The following is a 23,717-nucleotide window of genomic DNA, read 5'->3' on the forward strand; positions in this document are numbered from 1 at the left end:
TTTTTAAACTACTCTGTAGTTTTTACCCAGCAACACTGCAATGACATAATTTGTGTGCGAACCTTCGGCAACAAGCAGCTGCGTAGAGCAGGCTTAAGCATTGATGCAAACCTCACAATTTTGTTGCTAGATTTAGCAACTTTTAAACTATGACCTGGCCTTCGAAACTGTTTACGTTTCAAATTGCTGTGGATCAGAATCTCCAGTGGGAAGGAGGCCATTAAAAGAACATGTACCATTGAAGTGGCTGTTTGGGTCTGCACGGCAGAAGTCCATTGATGCTTTAGAATGGTTATACCTGTGCCATGTGCTAACTCCACCTGTGGTTGTGATCACATAAAAAGAGATTTACAATATACATTATTTTCAAATAAATTATTTAAAACTCAACTTAAGTTTTTATTCAGCCATTTCATCCATCACAGAAATGCATAACAAATCTGTATGTACAGACCTAAATCCTCAGCAAAAAGTACTTCCATAATTAGCATCACTGCAACACTAATAAAAGTAAAAAAATTAAATGTTATTACAGACGGACAGTTTACAGACAGGAAGAGCTTACCTACAAACATTTACACACTTTATTAAGAATTAACAAAGCAATGACACTAATGTAACTGCACAATGTATTTTTGCAAGGTGAAAACAAAATACTTACTTTGGCAGAACCAGACAGAGAAGCCTTGGATGGAGCCTTTGGCACCTGTGAAGCAGAATATTGATAGATTAAAAACAATACACATAACACTGAGCATCATAAAATCTTTGTAGAAGTATCAGAATATCAGAACTTTGCCCAACTATATAAACATTACTGCTTGTAAGTCATGTGACTTATATTTTGATGGATGTATGATGTGAATACACCCATAAAATGCAAGTGAATATGAGTTTCATGTTCTGAAAAAGACAAAAAGCTTAATTGTAACCATAAGACTCCAGTAGTTTAATAAATGTGTTCTGAAGCAAATGTCTTCATGATTTTGGGTGAGAACAGACCAAAACATTCCTCCAAAATATACCTCTACTATAAATCTTGACATCAGCAATCAACTTCATGATCATGATTAATTAAATAACTTCCTGGTTCTACCTAGTGCTCTGTGCATGTGTTAAGCACTAGGACTGTTTGTCTACAGTGCATCCGGAAAGTATTCACAGCGCTTCACTTTTCCACATTTTATGTTATGTTACAACCTTATTACAAAATGGATTAAATTCAGTATTTTCCTAAAAAATCTGCAAACAATACCCCATAATGACAACATGAAAGAAGGTTGTTTGAAATCTTTGTAAATTTACCAAAAAGAAAAAAAGAAGAAAAAAAAAAAAATCACATGTACATAAGTATTCACAGCCTTTGCCATGACACTCAAAAGCTCAGGTGCATCCTGTTTCCACTGATCATCCTTGAGATGTTTCTACAACTTGACTGGAGTCCACCTGTGGTAAATTCAGTTGATTGGACATGATTTGGAAAGGCACACACCTGTCTATATAAGGTCCCACAGTTAACAGTGCATGTCAGAGCAAACCAAGCCATGAAGTCCAAGGAATGGCCTGTAGACATCCGAGACAGGATTGTATTGAGGCACAGATCTGGGGAAGGGTACAGAAAATCTCTGCAGCATTGAAGGTCCCAATGAGCACAGTGACCTCCATCATCTGTAAATGGAAGTTTGGAACCACCAGGACTCTTCCTAGAGATGGCTGCCCCGCCAAACTGAGCGTTCAGGGGAGAAGGGCTTTAGTCAGGGAGGTGACCAAGAACCCGATGTTCACTCTGACAGAGCTCCAGCGTTTCTCTATTGAGAGAGGAGAACCTTCCAGAAGAACAACCATCTTTGCAGCACTCCACCAATCAGGCCTGTATGGTAGAGTGGCCAGACAGAAGCCAATCCTCTGAAAAAGGCACATGACAGCCCACCTGGAGTTTGCCAAAAGGCACCTGAAAGACTCTCAGATCATGACAAACAAAATTCTCTGGTCTGATAAAACAAAGATTGAACACTTTGGCCTGAATGTCAAGGGTCATGTCTGGAGGAAACCAGGCACCGCTCATCACCTGGCCAATACCATCCCTACAGTGAAGCATGGTGGTGGCAGCATCATGCTGTGGGGATGTTTTTCAGTGACAGGAACTGGGAGACTAGTCAGCATCAAGGGAAAGATGAATGCCGCAATGTACAGATACATCCTTGATGCAGAGTGCTCTGGACCTCAGACTGGGGTGAAGGTTCATCTTCCAACAGGACAACAATGCGAAGCACACAGCCAAGATAACAAAGGAGTGGCTACGGGACAACTCTGTGAATGTCCTTGAGTGGCCCAGCCAGAGCCCAGACTTGATCCCGATTGAACATCTCTGGAGAGATCTGAAAATGGCTGTGCACCGACGCTCCCCATCCAACCTGATGGAGCTTGAGAGGTCCTGCAAAGAAGAATGGGAGAAACTGCCTAAAAATAGGTGTGCCAAGCTTGTAGTATCATACTCAAAAGACTTGATGCTGTAATTGGTGCCAAAGGTGCTTCAACAAAGTATTGAGCAAAGGCTGTGAATACTTATGTACATGTGATTTTGTTATTTTTAATTTTTAGTAAATTTGCAAAGATTTCATACAGACTTCTATCACGTTGTCACTATGGGGTATTGTTTGTAGAATTTTGAGAAAAATAATTAATTTAATCAATTTTGGAATAAGGCTGTAACATAACAAAATGTGGAATAAGTGAAGCGCTGTGAATACTTTCCAGATGCACTGTAAATGCATATACTCACCATATCTCCATCAGAAAATATCTTGCTGTTATGCTGAAGAAAAAAAGTCATACAAACTTGAAACAACACAAGGGTGAGTAAATGATGAGAGTATCTATTTTAGGTGAACTAATCTTTATCTACCACAGTCATGTTCAAATCACTAGGATGCTATGAATAATGTTCCTAACTTGTACAAGTATATTTATAATAAAAACAATAGTTAAAAATGCATAACTTACATCAAGGAAATCTTCATTTGATTCCAAAGGCTAAAATTAATACAGTAAATGGATATATGTTAGCAATAGTACTGGACAATTGTTGTTACAATATACGTTTATCTAATGATCTCAAGAAAACAGTCATTATTTTAATAGTTATGCTTCAGTATGTGACATAATAGCATGTGGCACAGACATTACATAAAAAGCAGCAAATACTTACTTTATGAGCATGTGAGATGGGAACATGAGATGGAATCTTTGACATTTGTAAGAGAGAAATTCATATATTAGAAACAAGTCACTTAATACTGTACATCAGAAAAACCTTTACAAAGCAGACTATTCCTTGTTCAGATGCAAGAACAATCAGGGACGTCACAAGCATGGTGCGGGGCCCAGTGCAAGGGCCCCGCCCCATCCATCCGTTCGTGATCATGGTCCTGAGTACAATGCACAAGTTTGTTTTGTTTTTTATCAATATCATATGTTCATAGATATGAACAACATGTAAAATGTACATCATGAACATCTGCAACAGACTCCACAAGCTATTGTAAACTGCAACAACAACAACAACAACAATAATGATAATGACAAACAAATTAATGAATTAGATTTAAATCTTATTTCAGGGACATCTGCATTTGATTTCATGGGCTGAAATAAATAGGCAGAAATATTACTACTGAGCAACCAAAAAACTCTAAAGGGCTTCAGTTTAAAAAGGCAAGGAAATGTGGAACATTGTCATTAGTCTGTGCTTTATATTATGTAAACAATTCTAACCTCCCTAAGTGGTCTATAGCCAGAAGGAGAGTTGGGATTTCTGTGAAAGTAAAATTAAATGTGAATATATTTTGAATTTTTAAAAAAAACAAACAAAACAAAACAAAAAACAGTTGAAAGACCAAACTGTGGTTAGTGTAAGCGCACACACACACAAACATATATATATATATATATATATATATACTGTATATACTGTACTAATACAATTTTATATATATATATATAAAATTGTATTAGTACAGTACTTACGTTCAAGCATTTCATTTTTCAGCCTCTCATTCTCTTTATTTAGATTCGTGTTCTCTTCTCTCGGCTGATTTATCACACGCTGTAGAATTTTTCTTTCATTCCATACCGTTAGATCATTTGGTAGGTCTGTGAGGTGTACCTTAAACATACATCATTGACTGTAAACAAGTACAATTATATGTAATTATAATTATGTAAATATATATATATGTACACACACACACACGTTCTGACCAACACTAACCTTTTTCTTAGCTGCTGGTTCCGCACTGATCTCTGCGGCCTCTATGAGATTCATTGAAGGTTTACTCTTTCTCTTCAGTGTCTGACTTGGGTAGCTGTTCTTCAGTTTCCTTAAGTTTCATTTGTAAAGTTCTTTCCCTTTCTGAGGAGGTAGAATAACGCTACATAGGCCTACTACCTATTAATTGATGTTATCTAAAATAAAAAATAACAAAATGAATAGTTTACTGATGTTTTGTTATAAATCTACAAACGGTATACAGAATAATAGATGATAATATAAGAGTATTATATTGGAAATAGCATAATAAAAATAGGCACCTGCTATCTTGATGATGGAGGCCTCATAGGCCGGCCACCCACCCCCCCTTTCGGCTCTTTGACGCCTTGGCGCAACTCCACCAAGTAAACGTAATTTTCGTCCATTCCCGCTGCGTATTCATCCTCATAACATTTTCTAATATGTTCAGTGGGCAGAATTGGGAATTTTTCATCCTCCACCCATTTAATGAACGCGAACATAATCGCCTTGTGTCTTCCAGCGTGTGGTCACTGTCGGAATTCGCGCCTCAGGCAACGGTTATTTAAAAAAAAAAAAAAGAAGATAAACGACATAATCAAGCTGCTTTTTTTAATGAACGGAAATTTTGACATTTTGTTTTCCTTTGCATTACATTATTATTATTTTTATTTTTTTTGGATTCTATAAGCATTTTATTTTTTAAATCTAATTATGTCTCTAACATCACAAGACAATGCGCATGCGCAGACTGTGCTGCGTGCGCGCATTAAAGTACGGATCCTGCAATCATTAAAGTGTATCCCTTTAAGTAAAATTTAAGTGTACATAGCAATTTTGTGCATCGTGGTTCCTTTTCAAAATGTCATATCATACAGTATACTTACTGCCTTGTTATCATTAAATGTCCTACTGTATCCCTGACAGTTAATGTCAAAGTCAACTTTGTTCCCCCACACAAAGTTAATGTGTGGGCGAATGGAAAAAATGTCAGTGGGCACTCTTACGTGTGAAGATCCTATACATTGCCTAAATTTAGGTCAGACAATAGGGGGTTAAGTTGGCCATTTTTTTACAAGTTAATACAAAGCATGACACACCTGTAGCAAATTAATATGTGGATCATATCAAGTGATAAATATATTGCAACCTTTAAGAAGCCTGTTTGATACAGAAATTGTGTATCCTGGTCTAAATAAAGTGCCTTCATAAAGTTGAATATATGTGTGTGTTGTCTTTATCCAGAGGACCTCCACATAGCATAGGAATTTGACATGTCAGGCTCCCAAATTGTGGTTTGTATTCTGTTGCAGAGGATTAAAAAATGTAATGTCCAAATAATTAATCGTCTGAGACTGTAAAGCAAACGGATACAAAACAAAGAATGCATGAAATACATTACTATTAACATTTTATTTCATATGACCCCTTTTTGCAAAATGTAACTGTCTTCCAGATGTACAACACTTGGTGTTATGCAACAGCAACAAAAACAAACAAACAAATGCAATTGCACACAAAATTACGAATATATTACGTAACTGAAACGTTCTTGGTTATCTTGCAACATTAGGAGCCGTAATGACAACGTTGTGAATTGGTAATTTAATGGTAATGAAATTACGGGCCTGCGACGTTGTAGTTACGTTACCAGTTAGTAAGTCATGAAATTACCAAAAAGTACAGAAAAATTACGTAACTGGTACTGTGTTAGCTGGTCTTAGCTGGTCTTAGTTGGTCAGGCTGGTCTTAGCTGGCCAGTGTTGGTTTTAGCTGGGAGACCAGCTTGACCAGCTAAGCCAGGCTGGGAGACCAGCTAAAGCCAGCTAAGCCAGGCTGGGAGACCAGCTTGACCAGCTAAGCCAGGCTGGGAGACCAGCTAAAACCAGCTAAGCCAGGCTGGGAGACCAGCTTGACCAGCTAAGCCAGGCTGGGAGACCAGCTAAAACCAGCTAAACCAGGCTGGGAGACCAGCTGACCACCAACTTGTCCAGGCTGGGAGACCAGCTTGACCAGCTAAGCCAGGCTGGAGACCAGCTAAAACCAGCTAAGCCAGGCTGGGAGACCAACTAAAACCAGCTACTTCCAGCTTAAACCAGCTAAGACCAGCCAACCATCTTAGGCTGGTTTTAGCTGGATTTTTCAGCACTTGCCTCACTGTAACCCAGATTTTTGCTTTTATTTTAAAAGAAATGGAGGAGCAAGTCGAAATAAAGTTTTGTCATAATTAATATTATGCCACAAATGCTGTTGATTGATCTTTACTTGTACTGAACCCGGAATATTCCTTTAAACGCAAGAAATACAGAGCCGCGGTTGAGTTTCGTTGCGCTGCTATTTTTGTTTTACGGTCAAATAATGACATGCGTTTTTGCCACTGTAATTACGGTAGCTTGTGTGACGTTATGTCCGTTTCCTCACCCGTGCTGAAGGCGACAACAGCATGGCTGACACCGGGCTGTTAGAATCACTATTGCGGCTGCTGGAGAAAGTAGACGACGGCATTGACAGCCAGAATGTGGCAGTGGATCTTGGGGTGGATCATCAGCTGATCGTCGGGGCGGTGAAGAGTCTGCAGGCGCTGGGAGAGGTGAATATATCCAGCAGTTCACACGCGCACTGTCTGACGCAACAGCAGCGTAAAAGCGATTCATTCTGTTGAGAGCTGCAACATTGAATTATGTTGAAATTATTGTACAGAATGACATTTTTGCCGCTATTTGTAGCTTCTATCTATCTATACATCTGTCTATCTATCCTTCTGTCACCGTCTAGCGCTCTGTATCTCCTGTAGTCGCTCTGTCTGTCCTTTTGCCGCTCTGTCTGTCCTTTTGCTCGCTCTGTCTGTCCTTTTGCCGCTCTGTCTGTCCTTTTGCCGCTCTGTCTGTCCTTTTGCTCGCTCTGTCTGTCCTTTTGCCGCTCTGTCCTTTTGCCGCTCTGTCTGTCCTTTTGTCGCTCTGTCTATCCTTTTGCTGCTCTGTCTGTCCTTTTGTCGCTCTGTCTGTCGTTTTGTCGCTCTGTCTATCCTTTTGTCGCTCTGTCTATCGTTTTTACTCTCTGTCCTTTTGTCTTTCTGTCTGTCGTTTTGTCGCTCTGTCTGTCGTTTTGTCGCTCTGTCTGTCGTTTTGTCGCTCTGTCTATCCTTTGGTCGCTCTGTCTATTTTTTGGTCGCTCTGTCTGTCGTTTTGTCGCTCTGTCTATCCTTTTGTCGCTCTGTCTATCGTTTTTACTCTCTGTCCTTTTGTCTTTCTGTCTGTCGTTTTGTCGCTCTGTCGTTTTGTCGCTCTGTCTATCCTTTGGTCGCTCTGTCTGTCGTTTTGTCGCTCTGTCTATCCTTTGGTCGCTCTGTCTGTCGTTTTGTCGCTCTGTCTATCCTTTTGTCGCTCTGTCTATCCTTTGGTCGCTCTGTCTATCCTTTGGTCGCTCTGTCTGTCCTTTTGCCGCTCTGTCTATCCTTTTGCTGCTCTGTCTGTCCTTTTGTCGCTCTGTCTGTCCTTTTGTCGCTCTGTCTGTCGTTTTGTCGCTCTGTCTGTCGTTTTGTCGCTCTGTCTATCCTTTTGTCGCTCTGTCTATCGTTTTTTACTCTCTGTCCTTTTGTCTTTCTGTCTGTCGTTTTGTCGCTCTGTCTATCCTTTGGTCGCTCTGTCTGTCGTTTTGTCGCTCTGTCTGTCGTTTTGTCGCTCTGTCTATTTTTTGGTCGCTCTGTCTGTCCTTTGGTCGCTCTGTCTGTCGTTTTGTCTGTCTGTCGTTTTGTCGCTCTGTCTGTCGTTTTTTCGCTCTGTCTGTCGTTTTTTCGCTCTGTCTATCCTTTGGTCGCTCTGTCTGTCGTTTTGTCGCTCTGTCTGTCGTTTTGTCGCTCTGTCTATCCTTTGGTCGCTCTGTCTATCCTTTGGTCGCTCTGTCTATCCTTGGGTCGCTCTGTCTGTCGTTTTGTCGCTCTGTCTATCCTTTGGTCGCTCTGTCTATCCTTTGGTCGCTCTGTCTATCCTTTGGTCGCTCTGTCTATCCTTTGGTCGCTCTGTCTATCGCTTTGGTTGCTCTGTCTGTCATTTTGTCGCTCTGTCTGTCCTTTTGTCGCTCTGTCTGTCCTTTGGTCGCTCTGTCTGTCGTTTGGCCGCTCTGTCTATCCTTTTGCCGCTCTGTCTATCCTTTTGTCGCTCTGTCTGTCCTTTGGTCGCTCTGTCGTTTAGTCGCTCTGTCTGTCCTTTGGTCACTCTGTCTATCCTTTTGCTCACTCTGTCTATCGTTTTGTCACTCTGTCTGTCCTTTGGTCGCTCTGTCTGTCCTTTGGTCGCTCTGTCTATACTTTTGCCGCTCTGTCTATGGTTTTGTCACTCTGTCTATCCTTTGGTCACTCTGTCTATCCTTTGGTCGCTCTGTCTGTCGTTTGGTCGCTCTGTCTATCCTTTTGCCGCTCTGTCTGTCCTTTTGTCGCTCTGTCTATCCTTTTGCCGCTCTGTCTGTCCTTTTGTCGCTCTGTCTGTCCTTTGGTCGCTCTGTCTGTCCTTTGGTCGCTCTGTCTGTCCTTTGGTCGCTCTGTCTGTCCTTTAGTTGCTCTGCCTATCGTTTTGTCATTCTGTCTGTCCTTTGGTCACTCTGTCTGTCCTTTTGCTCGCTCTGTCTGTCCTTTGGTCGCTCTGTCTGTCCTTTTGTTCACTCTGTCCTTTGCTCGCTCTGTATATCCTTTGGTCGCTCTGTATATCGTTTTGTCGCTCTGTCTGTCCTTTGGTCGCTCTGTCTGTCCTTTGGTCGCTCTGTATATCGTTTTGTCGCTCTGTCTGTCCTTTGGTCGCTCTGTCTGTCCTTTTGCCGCTCTGTCTGTCCTTTGGTCGCTCTGTCTGTCCTTTGCTCGCTCTGTCTATCCTTTTGCTCGCTCTGTCTATCGTTTTGTCGCTCTGTCTGTCCTTTGGTCGCTCTGTCTGTCCTTTGGTCGCTCTGTCTGTCCTTTGGTCGCTCTGTCTGTCCTTTGGTCGCTCTGTCTGTCCTTTGGTCGCTCTGGCTGTCCTTTGGTCGCTCTGTCTATCCTTTTGCCGCTCTGTCTATGTTTTTGTCGCTCTGTCTATCCTTTGCCTCTCTGTGTATCCTTTGGTCGCTCTGTCTGTCGTTTGGTCGCTCTGTCTATCCTTTTGCCGCTCTGTCTGTCCTTTTGTCGCTCTGTCTGTCATTTTCTCGCTCTGTCTGTCCTTTAGTCGCTCTGTCTGTCCTTTAGTCGCTCTGTCTGTCCTTTAGTCGCTCTGTCTGTCCTTTTGCTCGCTCTGTCTGTCCGTTTGCTCGCTCTGTCTGTCCTTTGGTCCCTCTGTCTGTCGTTTGGTCCCTCTGTCTGTCGTTTGATCCCTCTGTCTGTCGTTTGATCGCTCTGTCTGTCGTTTGCTCGCTCTGTCTGTCCTTTGGTCCCTCTGTCTGTCGTTTGGTCCCTCTGTCTGTCGTTTGATCCCTCTGTCTGTCGTTTGATCGCTCTGTCTGTCCTTTGGTCGCTCTGTCTGTCCTTTGGTCGCTCTGTCTGTCGTTTAGTCGCTCTATCTATTGTTCTGTCGCTCTATCGTTTTGTTGCTCAATAATTGTATTGCTCTATCTACCTTTAATTCGTTTTATTGTTATATTGCTCTATTGATTGTTTTCTCACTCTATCACTTTTTATCACTTATTTTGTTCTGTTTATCTATCTATGTATCTATCAGTCAATTGTTGTATCATTCTTTTGCTCTAGGTATCGTTCTATCAATTGTTTTAACACACTATAATTGTATTGCTCTCGTTACTTTGCTACATCCATCCATCTCTTTCGGAAGTTTCATCTCTCTCTTGCTCCTCATAGCTCTATCTATCTATATCTCTAGTGTTTTTTTGCTCTATAGTTTTATCGCTCTATCCATCTGTCCCTCAGTCTGTCTATACCTCTAGTTTTATCGCTCTATCCATCTGTCCCTCAATCTGTCTATACCTCTAGTTTTATCGCTCTATCCATCTGTCCCTCAATCTGTCTATACCTCTAGTTTTATCGCTCTATCATCTGTCCCTCAATCTGTCTATACCTCTATAGTGTTGTTGTCACTCTATCATCTGTCCTTCAATCTGTCTATACCTCTATAGTTTTATCGCTCTATCCATCTGTCCCTCAATCTGTCTATACCTCTATAGTTTTATCGCTCTATCCATCTGTCCCTCAATCTGTCTATACCTCTAGTTTTATCGCTCTATCCATCTGTCCCTCAATCTGTCTATACCTCTATAGTGTTGTCGCTCTATCCATCTGTCCCTCAATCTGTCTATACCTCTATAGTGTTGTCGCTCTATCCATCTGTCCCTCAATCTGTCTATACCTCTATAGTGTTGTCGCTCTATCCATCTGTCCCTCCATCTGTCTATACCTCTATAGTGTTGTCGCTCTATCCATCTGTCCCTCCATCTGTCTATACCTCTATAGTGTTGTTGCTCTATCCATCTGTCCCTCAATCTGTCTATACCTCTATAGTTTTATCGCTCTATCCATCTGTCCCTCAATCTGTCTATACCTCTATAGTGTTGTCGCTCTATCCATCTGTCCCTCAATCTGTCTATACCTCTATAGTTTTATCGCTCTATCCATCTGTCCCTCAATCTGTCTATACCTCTATAGTTTTATCGCTCTATCATCTGTCCCTCAATCTGTCTATACCTCTAGTTTTATCGCTCTATCCATCTGTCCCTCAATCTGTCTATACCTCTAGTTTTATCGCTCTATCCATCTGTCCCTCAATCTGTCTATACCTCTATAGTTTTATCGCTCTATCCATCTGTCCCTCCATCTGTCTATACCTCTAGTTTTATCGCTCTATCATCTGTCCCTCAATCTGTCTATACCTCTAGTTTTATCGCTCTATCCATCTGTCCCTCAATCTGTCTATACCTCTATAGTGTTGTCGCTCTATCCATCTGTCCCTCCATCTGTCTATACCTCTATAGTGTTGTCGCTCTATCCATCTGTCCCTCAATCTGTCTATACCTCTATAGTTTTATCGCTCTATCATCTGTCCCTCCATCTGTCTATACCTCTATAGTTTTATCGCTCTATCCATCTGTCCCTCAATCTGTCTATACCTCTAGTTTTATCGCTCTATCCATCTGTCCCTCAATCTGTCTATACCTCTATTTTTATCGCTCTATCCATCTGTCCCTCAATCTGTCTATATCTCTATAGTTTTATCACAGAAGTATAGACATTTTGTCTGTCTATTGTTTGGTCTGTCTATCCTATCTATCTATCTTTCTTTCACCCTATCTATCAATCTGTCTATCGTTTTCCTGCTCTGTCTATCATTTTGTCACTCTGTCTATAATTTTTTTGCTCTCTCTACCTTTAGTTTGATTATTTTGCTTCATTTATTGTTTTCTTGCTCTATCGCTCTATATTTTGTTCCATCTATTTATCTAACTAGCTATCTATCATTTTATCATTATTTCGCTCTATCTATCATTTTATTGCTCTATCAGTTGTTTCAACACTATCATTTTATTGCTCTATCGTTATTTCACTCCATCCATCCATCTCTTTCTGACGTTTTATCGCTCTATCTGTCTATCCCACTATCTGTCTGTACCTTTGTCATTTTATTGCTCTGTCTATTGTTTTGTCTGTCTATCTATCATCTTTTAAAGGTGCCATCTTTCTATTTTCCCCTCCCCCGCCATGACCTTAAGAACAAAAAAGATTTTTTGATACTGTAGCTTTAAGCTTTATGTAAATTATCTTCGTTATAATTTACATATCTCCGCCCGCTGTTCTTTATCAAGGCCAAGTTGATACATAAATGTGGGTGATCATGTGTTAATTTGCATATGGTCAGTATTTCTCTTTTCCTGGAATTGCTCATATAAAAATGGCAATGTGATTGCAAACATTTCCTAACACCTTTGAATGATGTTTGAATGCTCAGGTGATTTCAGCAGAGCAGCGGTCGTCCAAACACTGGGAGTTGACAGGAGAGGGTTGTGAGATTGCAGAGCAGGGCAGCCATGAAGCCCGAGTGTTCAGTGCCATCCCCAACGAGGGTCTGCCCCAGAATGAACTCATGGTGAGAGAGAAAGATTCATGCATAATGTACTACACAATCCTGTGCAATCATTTTACGTACACTATTGCATATATATATATATATACATACACCTTTAAGTGTTATAAGTGATAATGTACAGTCAGCCGGTCATTACTGCAAAATAAAACCCAACAATGATTATAGATCAACTTCCAACTTCCTTGTACATCATGTTGCTTATAACATAGTTACCAAATAATTAAATAAATGGACATTAAGTATTTTATTAAGTAGGGATGCACTGATGTGAACATTTGACCAATATCATTTGCACTCAATCATGCATTAATGGTTATCATACTGATATCTCAGAAGTCAAAGTCTGCTGGTTTCAAAGGGGTTTTGGATGGTTTCCCTCATCATGTAGCCTTTAAGTGCTGTTTTTACAACCATCACGTCCACTTATGGCGGTTTTTCTGCATTAACGTGAGAACGAGAGAATCAAAATGAAGTGCCAACCCTTCTACATTTTGTGGCTATTATTATTATTTCTGAATTGTGCATTTGAATTGTGTTTTCATGCTTATTACCGATATCACGATGGTTTTAATTTGGTCTAATTGGCCGATAAATATCGACACCCGATGCATCTGTGCATCCTTAGTTTTAAGTATATTTATTTTTGTTAGGTAACAAGAAAGAGGCCACGTGAGACATGAAACTAGCGCAGCTATTAAGGAAATCAGTTGCCTGGGTGTCTGTAAATTATACACACAATTATACACCCGTACACACATGCAGCGACTTCCAGCCTCAAAGCGACCTCATCACATTCATTGTCAATGAGAGCTGGCGTCACGAGACAGCGACCTCTGGCGAATAGATGTGGGCGTGGGGAGCGACACAGCAAAGGTGAGAGAAGTTTAACTTTATGCAAATGACAAGCGACTTTCGGGAGCGACAACCAATAGGAGCGAAGACTGTCAGTGGAGTTTCTGTGAGCGATTTCACTGTACTATATGATTCGTCTGTAACCATATACATGGATATAATATAAAGTGATGCATGGAAAATAAATTGTCGGCAGCCTGAGTGAGTTGGATGCTTGTGAAGATGCTGGAGGAAACAGGTAGACAGGTATCTATATCCACAGTAAAAAGAGTCCTATATCGACATAACATGAAAGTATGGCTTTTAAGCATCCTGGACCCAAACGATTCGCTTTATAAACTTGAGAACATTTTTCAAACATTTACATGAAGCTTATGTGGAGTTCTCATCCATCTGTTTGCTTTTAGAAAATGCCGAGTGGAAAGGTGGGTTTCAGCAAAGCCATGTCCAACAAATGGATCCGTTTGGATAAAGCCCATGAGGGAGGACCCAGAATCTTCAAATCTGTGAGTATTGATGTACACTGATGAATTGGGATGTGATTTTGACCTTAAGGGTGGGAAATAAGTTCTCGCTTCTGTCCGGGAGGGTTCCAGTGACCTTCCAGTGTCCTGCTGGAGGGGCACAAGGAAATTCTAGGGGGGCAGTGCCACCCTAGCTCCCCCGTTAGACCCGACCATGCTCTGATGGATCCTTTGATAATGCATTAAGGCCATTTATTGATATGAACATGTTGTTAATGTTCTGTATGTCTGTCTCAGGTGGAGAGCATTGAGGACACGGTGAGGGACAAACTCCAGTTGGTGCAGAAAGGACAGTCGTCAAAACTGGAGGAGAAAGTGAAGAATGAACTCAAGAAACGCAAACTGCTTTCAGAAGTGTAAGAGAGAGCTTTTGTTTACACTTTGATCTCTGCTACGTCCATGTTACTGAGTTGTGTTTTATTGTACCTTGTGTTGCTTTATCACGAGCAACAGGAAGTGCTAGATCTTGGCTTTAGAAATGTCTCGCTAGAAATGATCTTGAGAAGAAAGTTTGCTGCATGCTAGGTAACATGCGCTTACGGTTTGTTAATTTCAGGACTGTGAAGTCTTACTGGATCACTAAAGGCAGCAGCTTCAGCACCACCATCACCAAACAGGAGACGGAGCTCACTCCAGAGATGATCGCCAGGTGACATTAAAATCATGAGAAATATTCTGTATTATTTATTCCCAATCTTTCACTCTCTTCAACTGAGTAAAATGTTTGCATGCATGTTTATATTTTAAGGAGATTTACAATAGCAGTGTGATTTAATTTTTGAGACCAGACAAACAGTCGCTCCTTATTTTTCACTGTATATAAAATGAATAGAAATAGTTTTGATCAGGGGTTTTCTTGAAAATTTTATTTAATTTTTTTCTTCCCAATTTGGGATGCCCAATTCCCAATGTGCTATAAGTCGTCATGGTGTCGGCGTAGTGACTCGCCTCAATCCGGGTGGCGGAGGACGAATCTCAGTTGCCTCCGCGCCTGAGACCGTCAATCCGCGCATCTTATCATGTGGCTTGTTGAGCGCGTTACCGCGGAGACGTTGCACGTTTGGAGGCTTCACGCTATTCTCTGCGGCACCTACGCACAACTCGCCATGCGCCCCACTGAGAGCGAGAACCACATTATAGTGACCCCGAGGAGGTTACCCCATGTGACTCTACCCTCCCTAGCAACCGGGCCAATTTGGTTGCTTAGGAGACCTGGCTGGAGTCACTCAGCATGCCCTGAGATTCGAACTCGTGACTCACTGAGCTACGCAGGTCCTAGACCAGGGGTTTTCAAGCTTCTTGATGCCAAGGGACCCCACATCTGATGAGAAAATTAGTAAACATGATATTATAAACATCTTGTTTGCTGAATTAACTAATTGGCTTTTATATTGTCATTTAACTAAAGCCCAAAGAAACGACTAAAATATTATCTGGAAAATATTTTATTTATATTAAAGGGATAGTTCACGCAAATAATTAAATTCTCTCATCATTTACTCGCCCTCATGCCATCCCAGATGTGTGTGACTTTCTTTCTTCTGCTGAACACAAATTAGGATGTTTAGAAGAATTTAAGCTCTGTAATTCCACACAATGCAAGTGAATGGTGACCAGAACTTTGAAGCTCTAAAAAGCCCATAAATGCAGCATAAAAGTCATTTATACGACTTTGGTCGTTAAATCCATGTCTTCAGAAGTGATATAAAAGGTGTGGGTGAGAAATGGATTAATATTTAAGTCCTTTTTACTATATGCACAAAAAAATAAGATAATTTTTATATTTGGGTGAACTATCCGTTTAAGTTGACAGTGTATTTTTCTCATGCCCAAGTAATGTGTATAATGTGATGTAGAAACATTTAGATTAAATTCAGTTTAAAATATTGTTTTATTTTAAATATTAATATTTATCTTGAAAAGCACTTTATAAATACATTTCTAAAAGCATACAAGAAAACAATAATTTGTTTCAAACCAGCTTTACAGAGAAGAGTGAGTGAAATATATATATATATATATATATATATATATATATATATATATATTTAATATATAAAATTATGTTCCAATTTATTTTTATTTCTGTTTTTATTTCTTACTATGACTTTCAAGTACAATAAAAGAATAGTGATTAATCTAATTCAGAATTAAACTGTAAAAACTAATAAAAAATGTGCTTTTTTTTTCGGACCCCCTAGCACCCTCTTGCGGTCCCCTGGGGGCCCCCGAACCCCAGTTTGAAAACCCCTGATTTAGAATGAACATTTGAAATAAAAATGTCCCTATGTTTAACATGTGTTGCTATGTTTCTTCTCCTGTGTCTCTTGTTTTCTCTGGTCTCAGTGGGAGCTGGAAGGAGAAGAAGTTTAAGCCGTATAACTTTGAGGCGATGGGCGTGGCTCCAGACTGCGGCCACTTGCACCCCCTCATGAAGGTCCGCACGCAGTTCAGACAGATCTTCCTGGAGATGGGGTCAGTCTTCTTCCTCGGGGATAAATCATGAGTGTTTATCAGATTCATTATTTAATCCGGTCTACAATGAAGTGCTGAAAAGTTTCAACCAAACACTCCGTAGTGGATTTACTAAACAAAACTACGAATTAAACGGCCTACACTTAAGACATCTTTACACTGCAAAGGTGGCACAGAAGGGGCAATTGGGTGTATTTACACAGACTATTTATTATTATTATTACTACTACTATGTTATTATAGTTTAGCAAGCCACTTTTTTTGGTATTTTCTCCTCTTTTTCTCCCCAATTTGGCATGCTCAGTTCCCAGTGCGCTCTATGTCCTCGTGGCCTCAATCCGGGTGGCGGAGGACGAATCTCAGTTGCCTCCGCGTCTGAAACCGTCAGTCCGCGCATCTTATCACGTGGCTTGTTGAGCGCGTTACCGCAGAGACGTAGCGCCTGTGGAGGCTTCACACTATTCTCCGCTGCATCCACGCACCACGTGCCCCACCGAGAGCGAGAACCATGTTATAGCGACCACAAGGAGGTTACTCCATGTGACTCTATCCTCCCTAGCAACCGGGCCAATTTGGTTGCTTAGGAGACCTGGCTGGAGTCACTCAGCACGTCCTGGATTTGAACTCACGACTCCAGGAGTGATAGTCAGCGTCAATGCTCGCTGAGCTACCCAGTCCCTTAGCTAGCCACTTTTTTTATTAAAATAGTTTTAGTACATTGGCATCCTGCTGGTATTTGCCAGGGGTAATTATGTTGGTTTGAAAAAGCTACATCCACCAAATGTAGTAACGAGCTGTACAAGCTGATCGGACCTACGGTTTTCACATAACAGATGTTTCATGTGATGTCACTATATGAGAGCGCCACCATGTTTGTGATTACACTTCCATACCTTCAGTGTGCTGTACGGGGGGGATGCGACAAAAGCAGGTGCAATTTTTTATTCTACTTATAAATCATGAAAAAGTAATACTGCTGCCATTGCTTTCTCCCTTGAATGGTCACAAATAAGGCCGCTATATTGAAAAAGTGATGTCACTAAAACAGGTCAATAGACTTAATTTAACAGAATGTTCAAACAGGCCACGGAATGTCCCATCCATCCATCCATCCATCCATCCATCCATCCATCCATCCATCCATCCATCCATCCATCCATCCATCCATCCATCCATCCATCCATCCATCCATCCATCCATCCATCCATCCATCCATCCATCCATCCATCCATCCATCCATCCATCCATCCATCCTATTTTTTTTGGCCAATTAATTTAGGACATCTACTTTGTGCATGACACGAGTATTATTTCCAACAATTGTTTACAGACCGATTGCATCACACTTCTAGTGGATCTGAACTTTACATACAATGTTAACTGGGCCTTTAAGCAGCTTGGAAAATTATGTCAAGCCTTTAAGCAATTAGCCAATAAGCTTCTGATAGACTTATTGGCTGATTGGAGTCAATTGGAGGTGAACTGTGGATGTATTTTAAGCCCACCCTGCCTTCAAACTCAGTGCCTCTTTGCTTGACATCATGGGAAAATCAAAAGAAATCAGCCAGGAAGTTAAAGCTGGGTCACAAATGGGTCTTCTAAATGGACAATGACCCCAAGCATACCTCCAAAATGGCTTAAGGACAACAAAGTCAAAGTATGGGAGTGGCCATCACAAAGCCCTGACCTCAATCCGATAGGAAATTTGTGGACAGAACTGAAAAAGGGCAGGAATTGTAAAACACTGACTTTAAATGTATCTGGCTAAGGTGTATGTAAACTTCTGACTTCAACTCTGTCGTTCTATTATGTGGTGGTGGCGTAGTGGGCTAAACACATAACTGGTAATCAGAAGGTTGCTGGTTCGATCCCCACAGCCACCACCATTGGGCCCTTGAGTAAGGCACTTAACTCCAGGTTGCTCCGGGGGGATTGTCCCTGTAATAAGTGCACTGTAAGTCGCTTTGGATAAAAGCGTCTGCCAAATGCATACATGTATTTATCTATTTATCAGTCTTTCTATTTTATACATGCTTTTTTGTTTATCTGTCTGACTGTTGGGTCTGTAAAATCTCCAAACTTTGATAACTATTGATAAATGTCAGGCCCAGTTTTCTAGACAAACTTTACATATCTGGTGTTTTTAGTTTATTACTATGTTATAAAAGCATTTCCCTTTGTAATAAAGTGCGTCGTTGACAGGTTCACAGAAATGCCAACCAATAACTTCATCGAGAGCTCCTTCTGGAACTTTGACTCTCTGTTTCAACCTCAGCAGCATCCGGCTCGAGACCAACACGACACCTTTTTCCTCTCTGGTGAGAGATGTTTGCTTCACTTATTTTCATATGAACCGAGATTATTCATAATTCTTCTCATCCTGCAAACAGAGAGGGGAAGCTTGTCTCAAGAGTTCATACTGCATTCCTGTAAAGCATGATCTTCTAAGATTTGATTATATTTGTCAGACCCAGCATTGGCCCACGAGTTTCCTCAGGACTATCTGGAGAGAGTAAAGAAGGTTCATTCTGAAGGAGGTTATGGGTCACAGGGGTAAGACAATCCAAATATGTCTACTGTTAATGTGCAATAATGAATGTTTTAGGAGCAGTTTGTTTACATTTCTGAAGTTATTTTAAAAGCATATTTAAAAGACATATATATATATATATATATATATGACTTTCTTTTTCTGTGGAGATATTTTAAAGAATGTACCGGTCACAATTTCCCATGCATTTACACATAATTGGATTTGAAGCAGGTTTGCAAAGATTTCTTTAACATCTCGTATCAATTTTAAGATACAAATATGACTGGAAAATTGAAGAAGCTCAGAAGAACATCCTTCGAACACACACCACGGCGGTCAGCGCTCGGATGCTGTATAAACTCGCACAGAAGGTAAACACATTCTCTTCCTCGATGTTTTTGGAGCACATACCACGAGCACACATTTATAGCTCATTGGTGCAAATCTTTCAGGAGAAGTTTACACCCGTGAAATACTTTTCCATCGATCGTGTTTTCCGCAACGAAACTCTGGACGCCACACACCTGGCGGAGTTTCACCAGATCGAGGGCGTCGTGGCCGACTACGGTCTGACCCTGGGTGACCTCATGGGCATTCTGCACCAGTTCTTCACCAAACTAGGTATTGCATTCCTCGCTTTTGTGTGAGAGGGATTTGTCTTAATCGAAGTTTATGTATTGCTTTGTTCTGTATTTACCCATTGAGGAATTCCTCAATTGTTAATAACATTTTTGTTGTTGTTTATCACAATTTTTCATCGGAGGAATCACAAAGCTGCGCTTTAAGCCTGCATACAACCCTTACACGGAACCCAGTATGGAAGTGTTCAGCTATCATGAAGGTAAAAATCATCACCCCCCCCTGAAGTGATATGGTCAGGGATGGATTATGACTTGCAAAGGCCCTGGGGCATATTATCTCCAAGGGCCCCCCTCCACCAAAAGCTCTTAAAGCCCAGGGCAGTCAAGGGCCCCTGGGCACTGGTCCCATTGGCCCGGTCGGTAATCCGTCCCTGGAGATGGTTGTGTGATACTATTTTGAATACAAACCCATTTATTGCATGAATATAAGAATGTACTTTGGAGGATGTGCTTAAGAAATACAACACATTGTTGCGTATTTGTTTCAATTATTGTTTTTTATTAGGTATTTTTTAACCGGTTTTGCACAAGATCCAGTTTTTGATTGACAACCCAACATGACATCTCTTCAGCCTTCCACAGGCTGCTATTTTATAAGCAAGAAGTTTATTGTTTGACCCTATTTAGTATAAGTTTTAAGGGATTCTCTCATCATTGACACCCACATGCCATCCCACATGTGTTTGACTTTCTTCTGCTGAACACGAATGAAGATTTAGAAGAATATCTCAGCTCTGTAGGTCCATACAATGAAAGTGAATGGTGACCACAACTTTGAAGCTCCAAAAAACACATCAAGTCAGCATTAAGGTAATCCATACAACTCCAGTGGTTAAATCCGTGCCTTCTGAAGTGATCCAATTGGTTTGAGTGCGAACAGACCAAAATATTACTCCTTTTTCACAGTACATATTGCCATTGCAGTCTCAAAGCACTTTCATTAAGTCAAGCTCGATTACACTTCTTTGCCCTTGACGTATATGCTGGATGCTAGATGGCGCTAAGAAGTGGCGAGCTTGAAATCATGATCGCCAAGGAGACTGCAGAAGTCAAGATTTATAGTGAAAAAGGAGTTATATTTTAGTTTGTTCACACCCAAAACTGTTTGGATTGCTTCAGATAATCAGTTTATCAAATAAACCACTGGAGTCGTATGGATTTCCTTTTATGCTGCATTTATGTGCTTTTTGGAGCTTCAAAGTTCTGGTCACCATTCACTTGCATTGTATGGACAAACAGAGCTGAGATATTCTACTAAAAATCTTTGTGTTCAGCAGAAGAAAGTACGTCATTACACATGAGGGTGAGCAAATTATGAGAGCATTTATTTCTGGGTGAACTGTCCCTTTAAAATCTCACTACATCTGTATTCTCTTTATTTTTTTTGTCACCCTGAATGTCTCTCAGGTTTGAAGAAGTGGGTGGAGGTGGGTAACTCTGGGGTCTTCAGACCTGAGATGCTGCTGCCCATGGGTTTACCTGAGGGAGTGTCCGTCATTGCCTGGGGTCTGTCCTTGGAGAGGTGATTGAACACTTAATACACACCAAAACAGCTGACTTCTTCCATGAGAACAGCATATGTGAATCTGTAAACAACATCGTCTTTATTATGTATTTGGTTGTATATAAAAAGGTCAAATTGACACATTTTCTGTTCACTATCTGAGCAAATCTTCTCATGTGTCTTCTAACTGTAGAAAAGGTTTGTCTGCAAGGACCTCTCTCAAAACGAAATGTATTTTAGGTCTCATGAGAAGTATACCGGTTACAAACTCCAAATATTTAACAATGCTAAAATGTCAAAGGGGAACATGTCGAAGTTCTGGCAAGTTTTGGCACTCCTCGTCTTCCATACTGATTTTCTTGTCTAATGTCATTCTCTTTTCTTTTTACTCCCCATTAGGCCCACCATGATCAAGTATGGAATAAACAACATCCGGGAGCTCGTCGGGCACAAAGTGAACCTACAGATGGTGTACGACAGCCCTATATGTCGTCTGGACTCTTAAATCATGCACGCGCATCTCTCCAGGCGGGCAACCTGCCATTCGCAAAACGCTTCATTTATACATTTTGACTGGTCTGCATTATTATTGTCTATCTAAGCCATAACACAAACCCTGAACTACACGAGCTGCTCGGGCATTAGGTATGAGGACCGTCATCGGACAGGCCGACATCGAAGCACTGGCGGATTTGTGTTGGAAGAAAGGAAACATTCACGTTTGCATGCAGAATGTTGTTACAATGTCAAGTTAACGTTAAATTACCAATGTTGTTTACCAGTCACCACCAGATGTAGAAAACCCTTCTAGCTTCCGCCTCAATCTTTCTGATCTATTACGTTATCTTGACTGATGTGTCACATTTGCACCGCCATTTGTCATTCAAAGCTCTGTTAAAACAGCCACTTTGCTAAAGGCCCTCATGTTAGAAATACTTCATTAAAAATGGCTCAAATCGCCAATATGACTTCATTAATGGTTGCTTTTCCCAAAGCCATAACTCTTTCAAATATAAGAAATGAGAATGGCTGCAGTGTAAAATATCTGATAGATCTGGTGGATCATGACCCCAAAATGGTTCATTTGTTTGGTAAAAGCTAGTCAAATTAGCTAGATTTCAACATGGATAGGTTGCATGACATGCCTTCATCCTTGAAGACATTTGTGTTCACTTATGCATGATAAACTGTTTTGATCTTGTGTTTGGATGCCATCATGCACAATGTAAAATCTGGGTCTGTTATGATGGTTGTGTACTATTATAAATGCAGTGCTTGAGGATAACGGTTGCAAGTCATTTGTGTAATTCCAGGGAACATGGCTAAGCTTTTCTTTACCCACATTGTTTAAGTTTTGACTACAGTGTAACATCAAGTAATCTTTCTGTCTACATAGGCAATACTGACGTACTGCTCTTGCAGTTTCTGTACAACAGACCACACTGCACAAAATACTGTATTTCAAAATGCAATGCCCTCGACCTTCGACCTCTAGTCTGACGAATGAATCGGAGGTAATCGCCATCACTGTTTTTACATTTTATTTTACTCATTGTTTGATTAGGCTTCCAAAAGTGATCTAAATATATATACCAAATGCAAAATAGCATTTTATTTTAAGATGATAACTGGACACCACTCGCATGCAACACATTGTGGTCATGTGACAACGCAGCATACTACCATTTCAAACATTTATCGTGGAATAATGCCAACTGTGTCACTTACTATTTAAAGAAAGATAGTAGGCAATGTACAATGTGTACTACGCAGTATTCGGTAAGTAGGAAGCTAGTATCACGTATAAATCACAGCCCCAAAAAAAAGGTGCCACCACGTTTGATTTGTCATTTCTTAAAAATGCATAAAGGCATTTGCACGGTTTTTGGCGTACTTCTACGACTTTTTGTAAACAACAAAATTAAGTCATTGTGATGTCATCGTGAACAACAACTTGCTACAAATAAAGTAAATCGTTTAGCTACCTTTTCAATGGCAGCAAACTTCAGGTGCTTCTCTTTGGTGGCCCTGTTTTGTATTTATTTATTTGGAGCAAGTTGTTGATCACATTATGATGTCACAGTGAGTGTATTATGAAGAAGTGTCACAGAGTTCATATCTCCATCTGCACCATTTTTCAATTGTTGGTCTGGGTAAACGTGCTAGATGGACGTTATTGACAGTTGCAATGTGTGTCACTGTTTTATCAGCATCTCACGTCTTGAGCGCTGGGTTCTCAAGTTGAAAAAAGTTAAACACGCATCTGGAAACCCCTGCAGTCTTTAGTTTTGTCAAACGGGGTTGATGTTTCTGGCTTCTTGCTGTTCTTGTCTAAGGAACACAATTTTGAGATTTAGAAGAAAATTGCAAATGTATTTAATCAAAGTGTTTTTATCTTTATCGCACATTTGCAACTCATAGTTGAGATACATGTCAAAACTAAATAAGATTAGTGTCTCTAATTCCAGTAGTTTCATCAAAACATACTGTTGCAAATTAATTAAAGCTGTTTTTGTACATCTTCTCATTTCTCTGCAACTAACGTAGAAGTACATGTAAAAGTGCGGTTGCTTTTCGCAGTTGTGTCCTGTTAGGGCGTAAACGTAAACGAGATTTATCGTGTTTTTTCACGCTTGATTAGGACGCAGTGTAAGGGTCTATTTATGGAGAATGTGTCCATACCTCCATCTGCTCTATTTTTAAATTATTGGTATGTGTAAACGTGCTGCACTGACGTTTTAAACATTTTTTCAGCATCTCACGTCTTGAGCGCTGGGTTCTTATGTTGCCGCGTCAAGTAAAAATCGCGTATAAAACACGTCTTGAAACCGCTGCGTTCTATAATTTGG

At 40.6% G+C, this 23,717-nt stretch overlaps 1 protein-coding gene across 1 annotated transcript; it reads left to right on the plus strand.

Annotated features, from left to right (window-relative positions):
- The first annotated feature begins 6,712 nt into the window (after positions 1 to 6,712).
- Positions 6,713 to 22,153, plus strand: LOC127653012 (phenylalanine--tRNA ligase alpha subunit). Its single transcript, XM_052139489.1, has 13 exons — positions 6,713 to 6,878; positions 12,202 to 12,339; positions 13,599 to 13,697; positions 13,953 to 14,071; positions 14,272 to 14,364; positions 16,062 to 16,190; positions 18,393 to 18,508; positions 18,659 to 18,743; positions 18,995 to 19,094; positions 19,176 to 19,344; positions 19,487 to 19,564; positions 20,772 to 20,886; positions 21,268 to 22,153. The coding sequence occupies exons 1-13, from the start codon at positions 6,732 to 6,734 to the stop codon at positions 21,371 to 21,373; spliced, it is 1,494 nt and encodes a 497-aa protein (XP_051995449.1). The 5' UTR covers positions 6,713 to 6,731; the 3' UTR covers positions 21,374 to 22,153.
- The last annotated feature ends 1,564 nt before the right edge of the window (positions 22,154 to 23,717 follow it).

Source organism: Xyrauchen texanus, chromosome 12 (genome assembly GCF_025860055.1).
Source record: "Xyrauchen texanus isolate HMW12.3.18 chromosome 12, RBS_HiC_50CHRs, whole genome shotgun sequence".
In the NCBI taxonomy this organism is placed as follows: Eukaryota; Metazoa; Chordata; class Actinopteri; order Cypriniformes; family Catostomidae; genus Xyrauchen; species Xyrauchen texanus.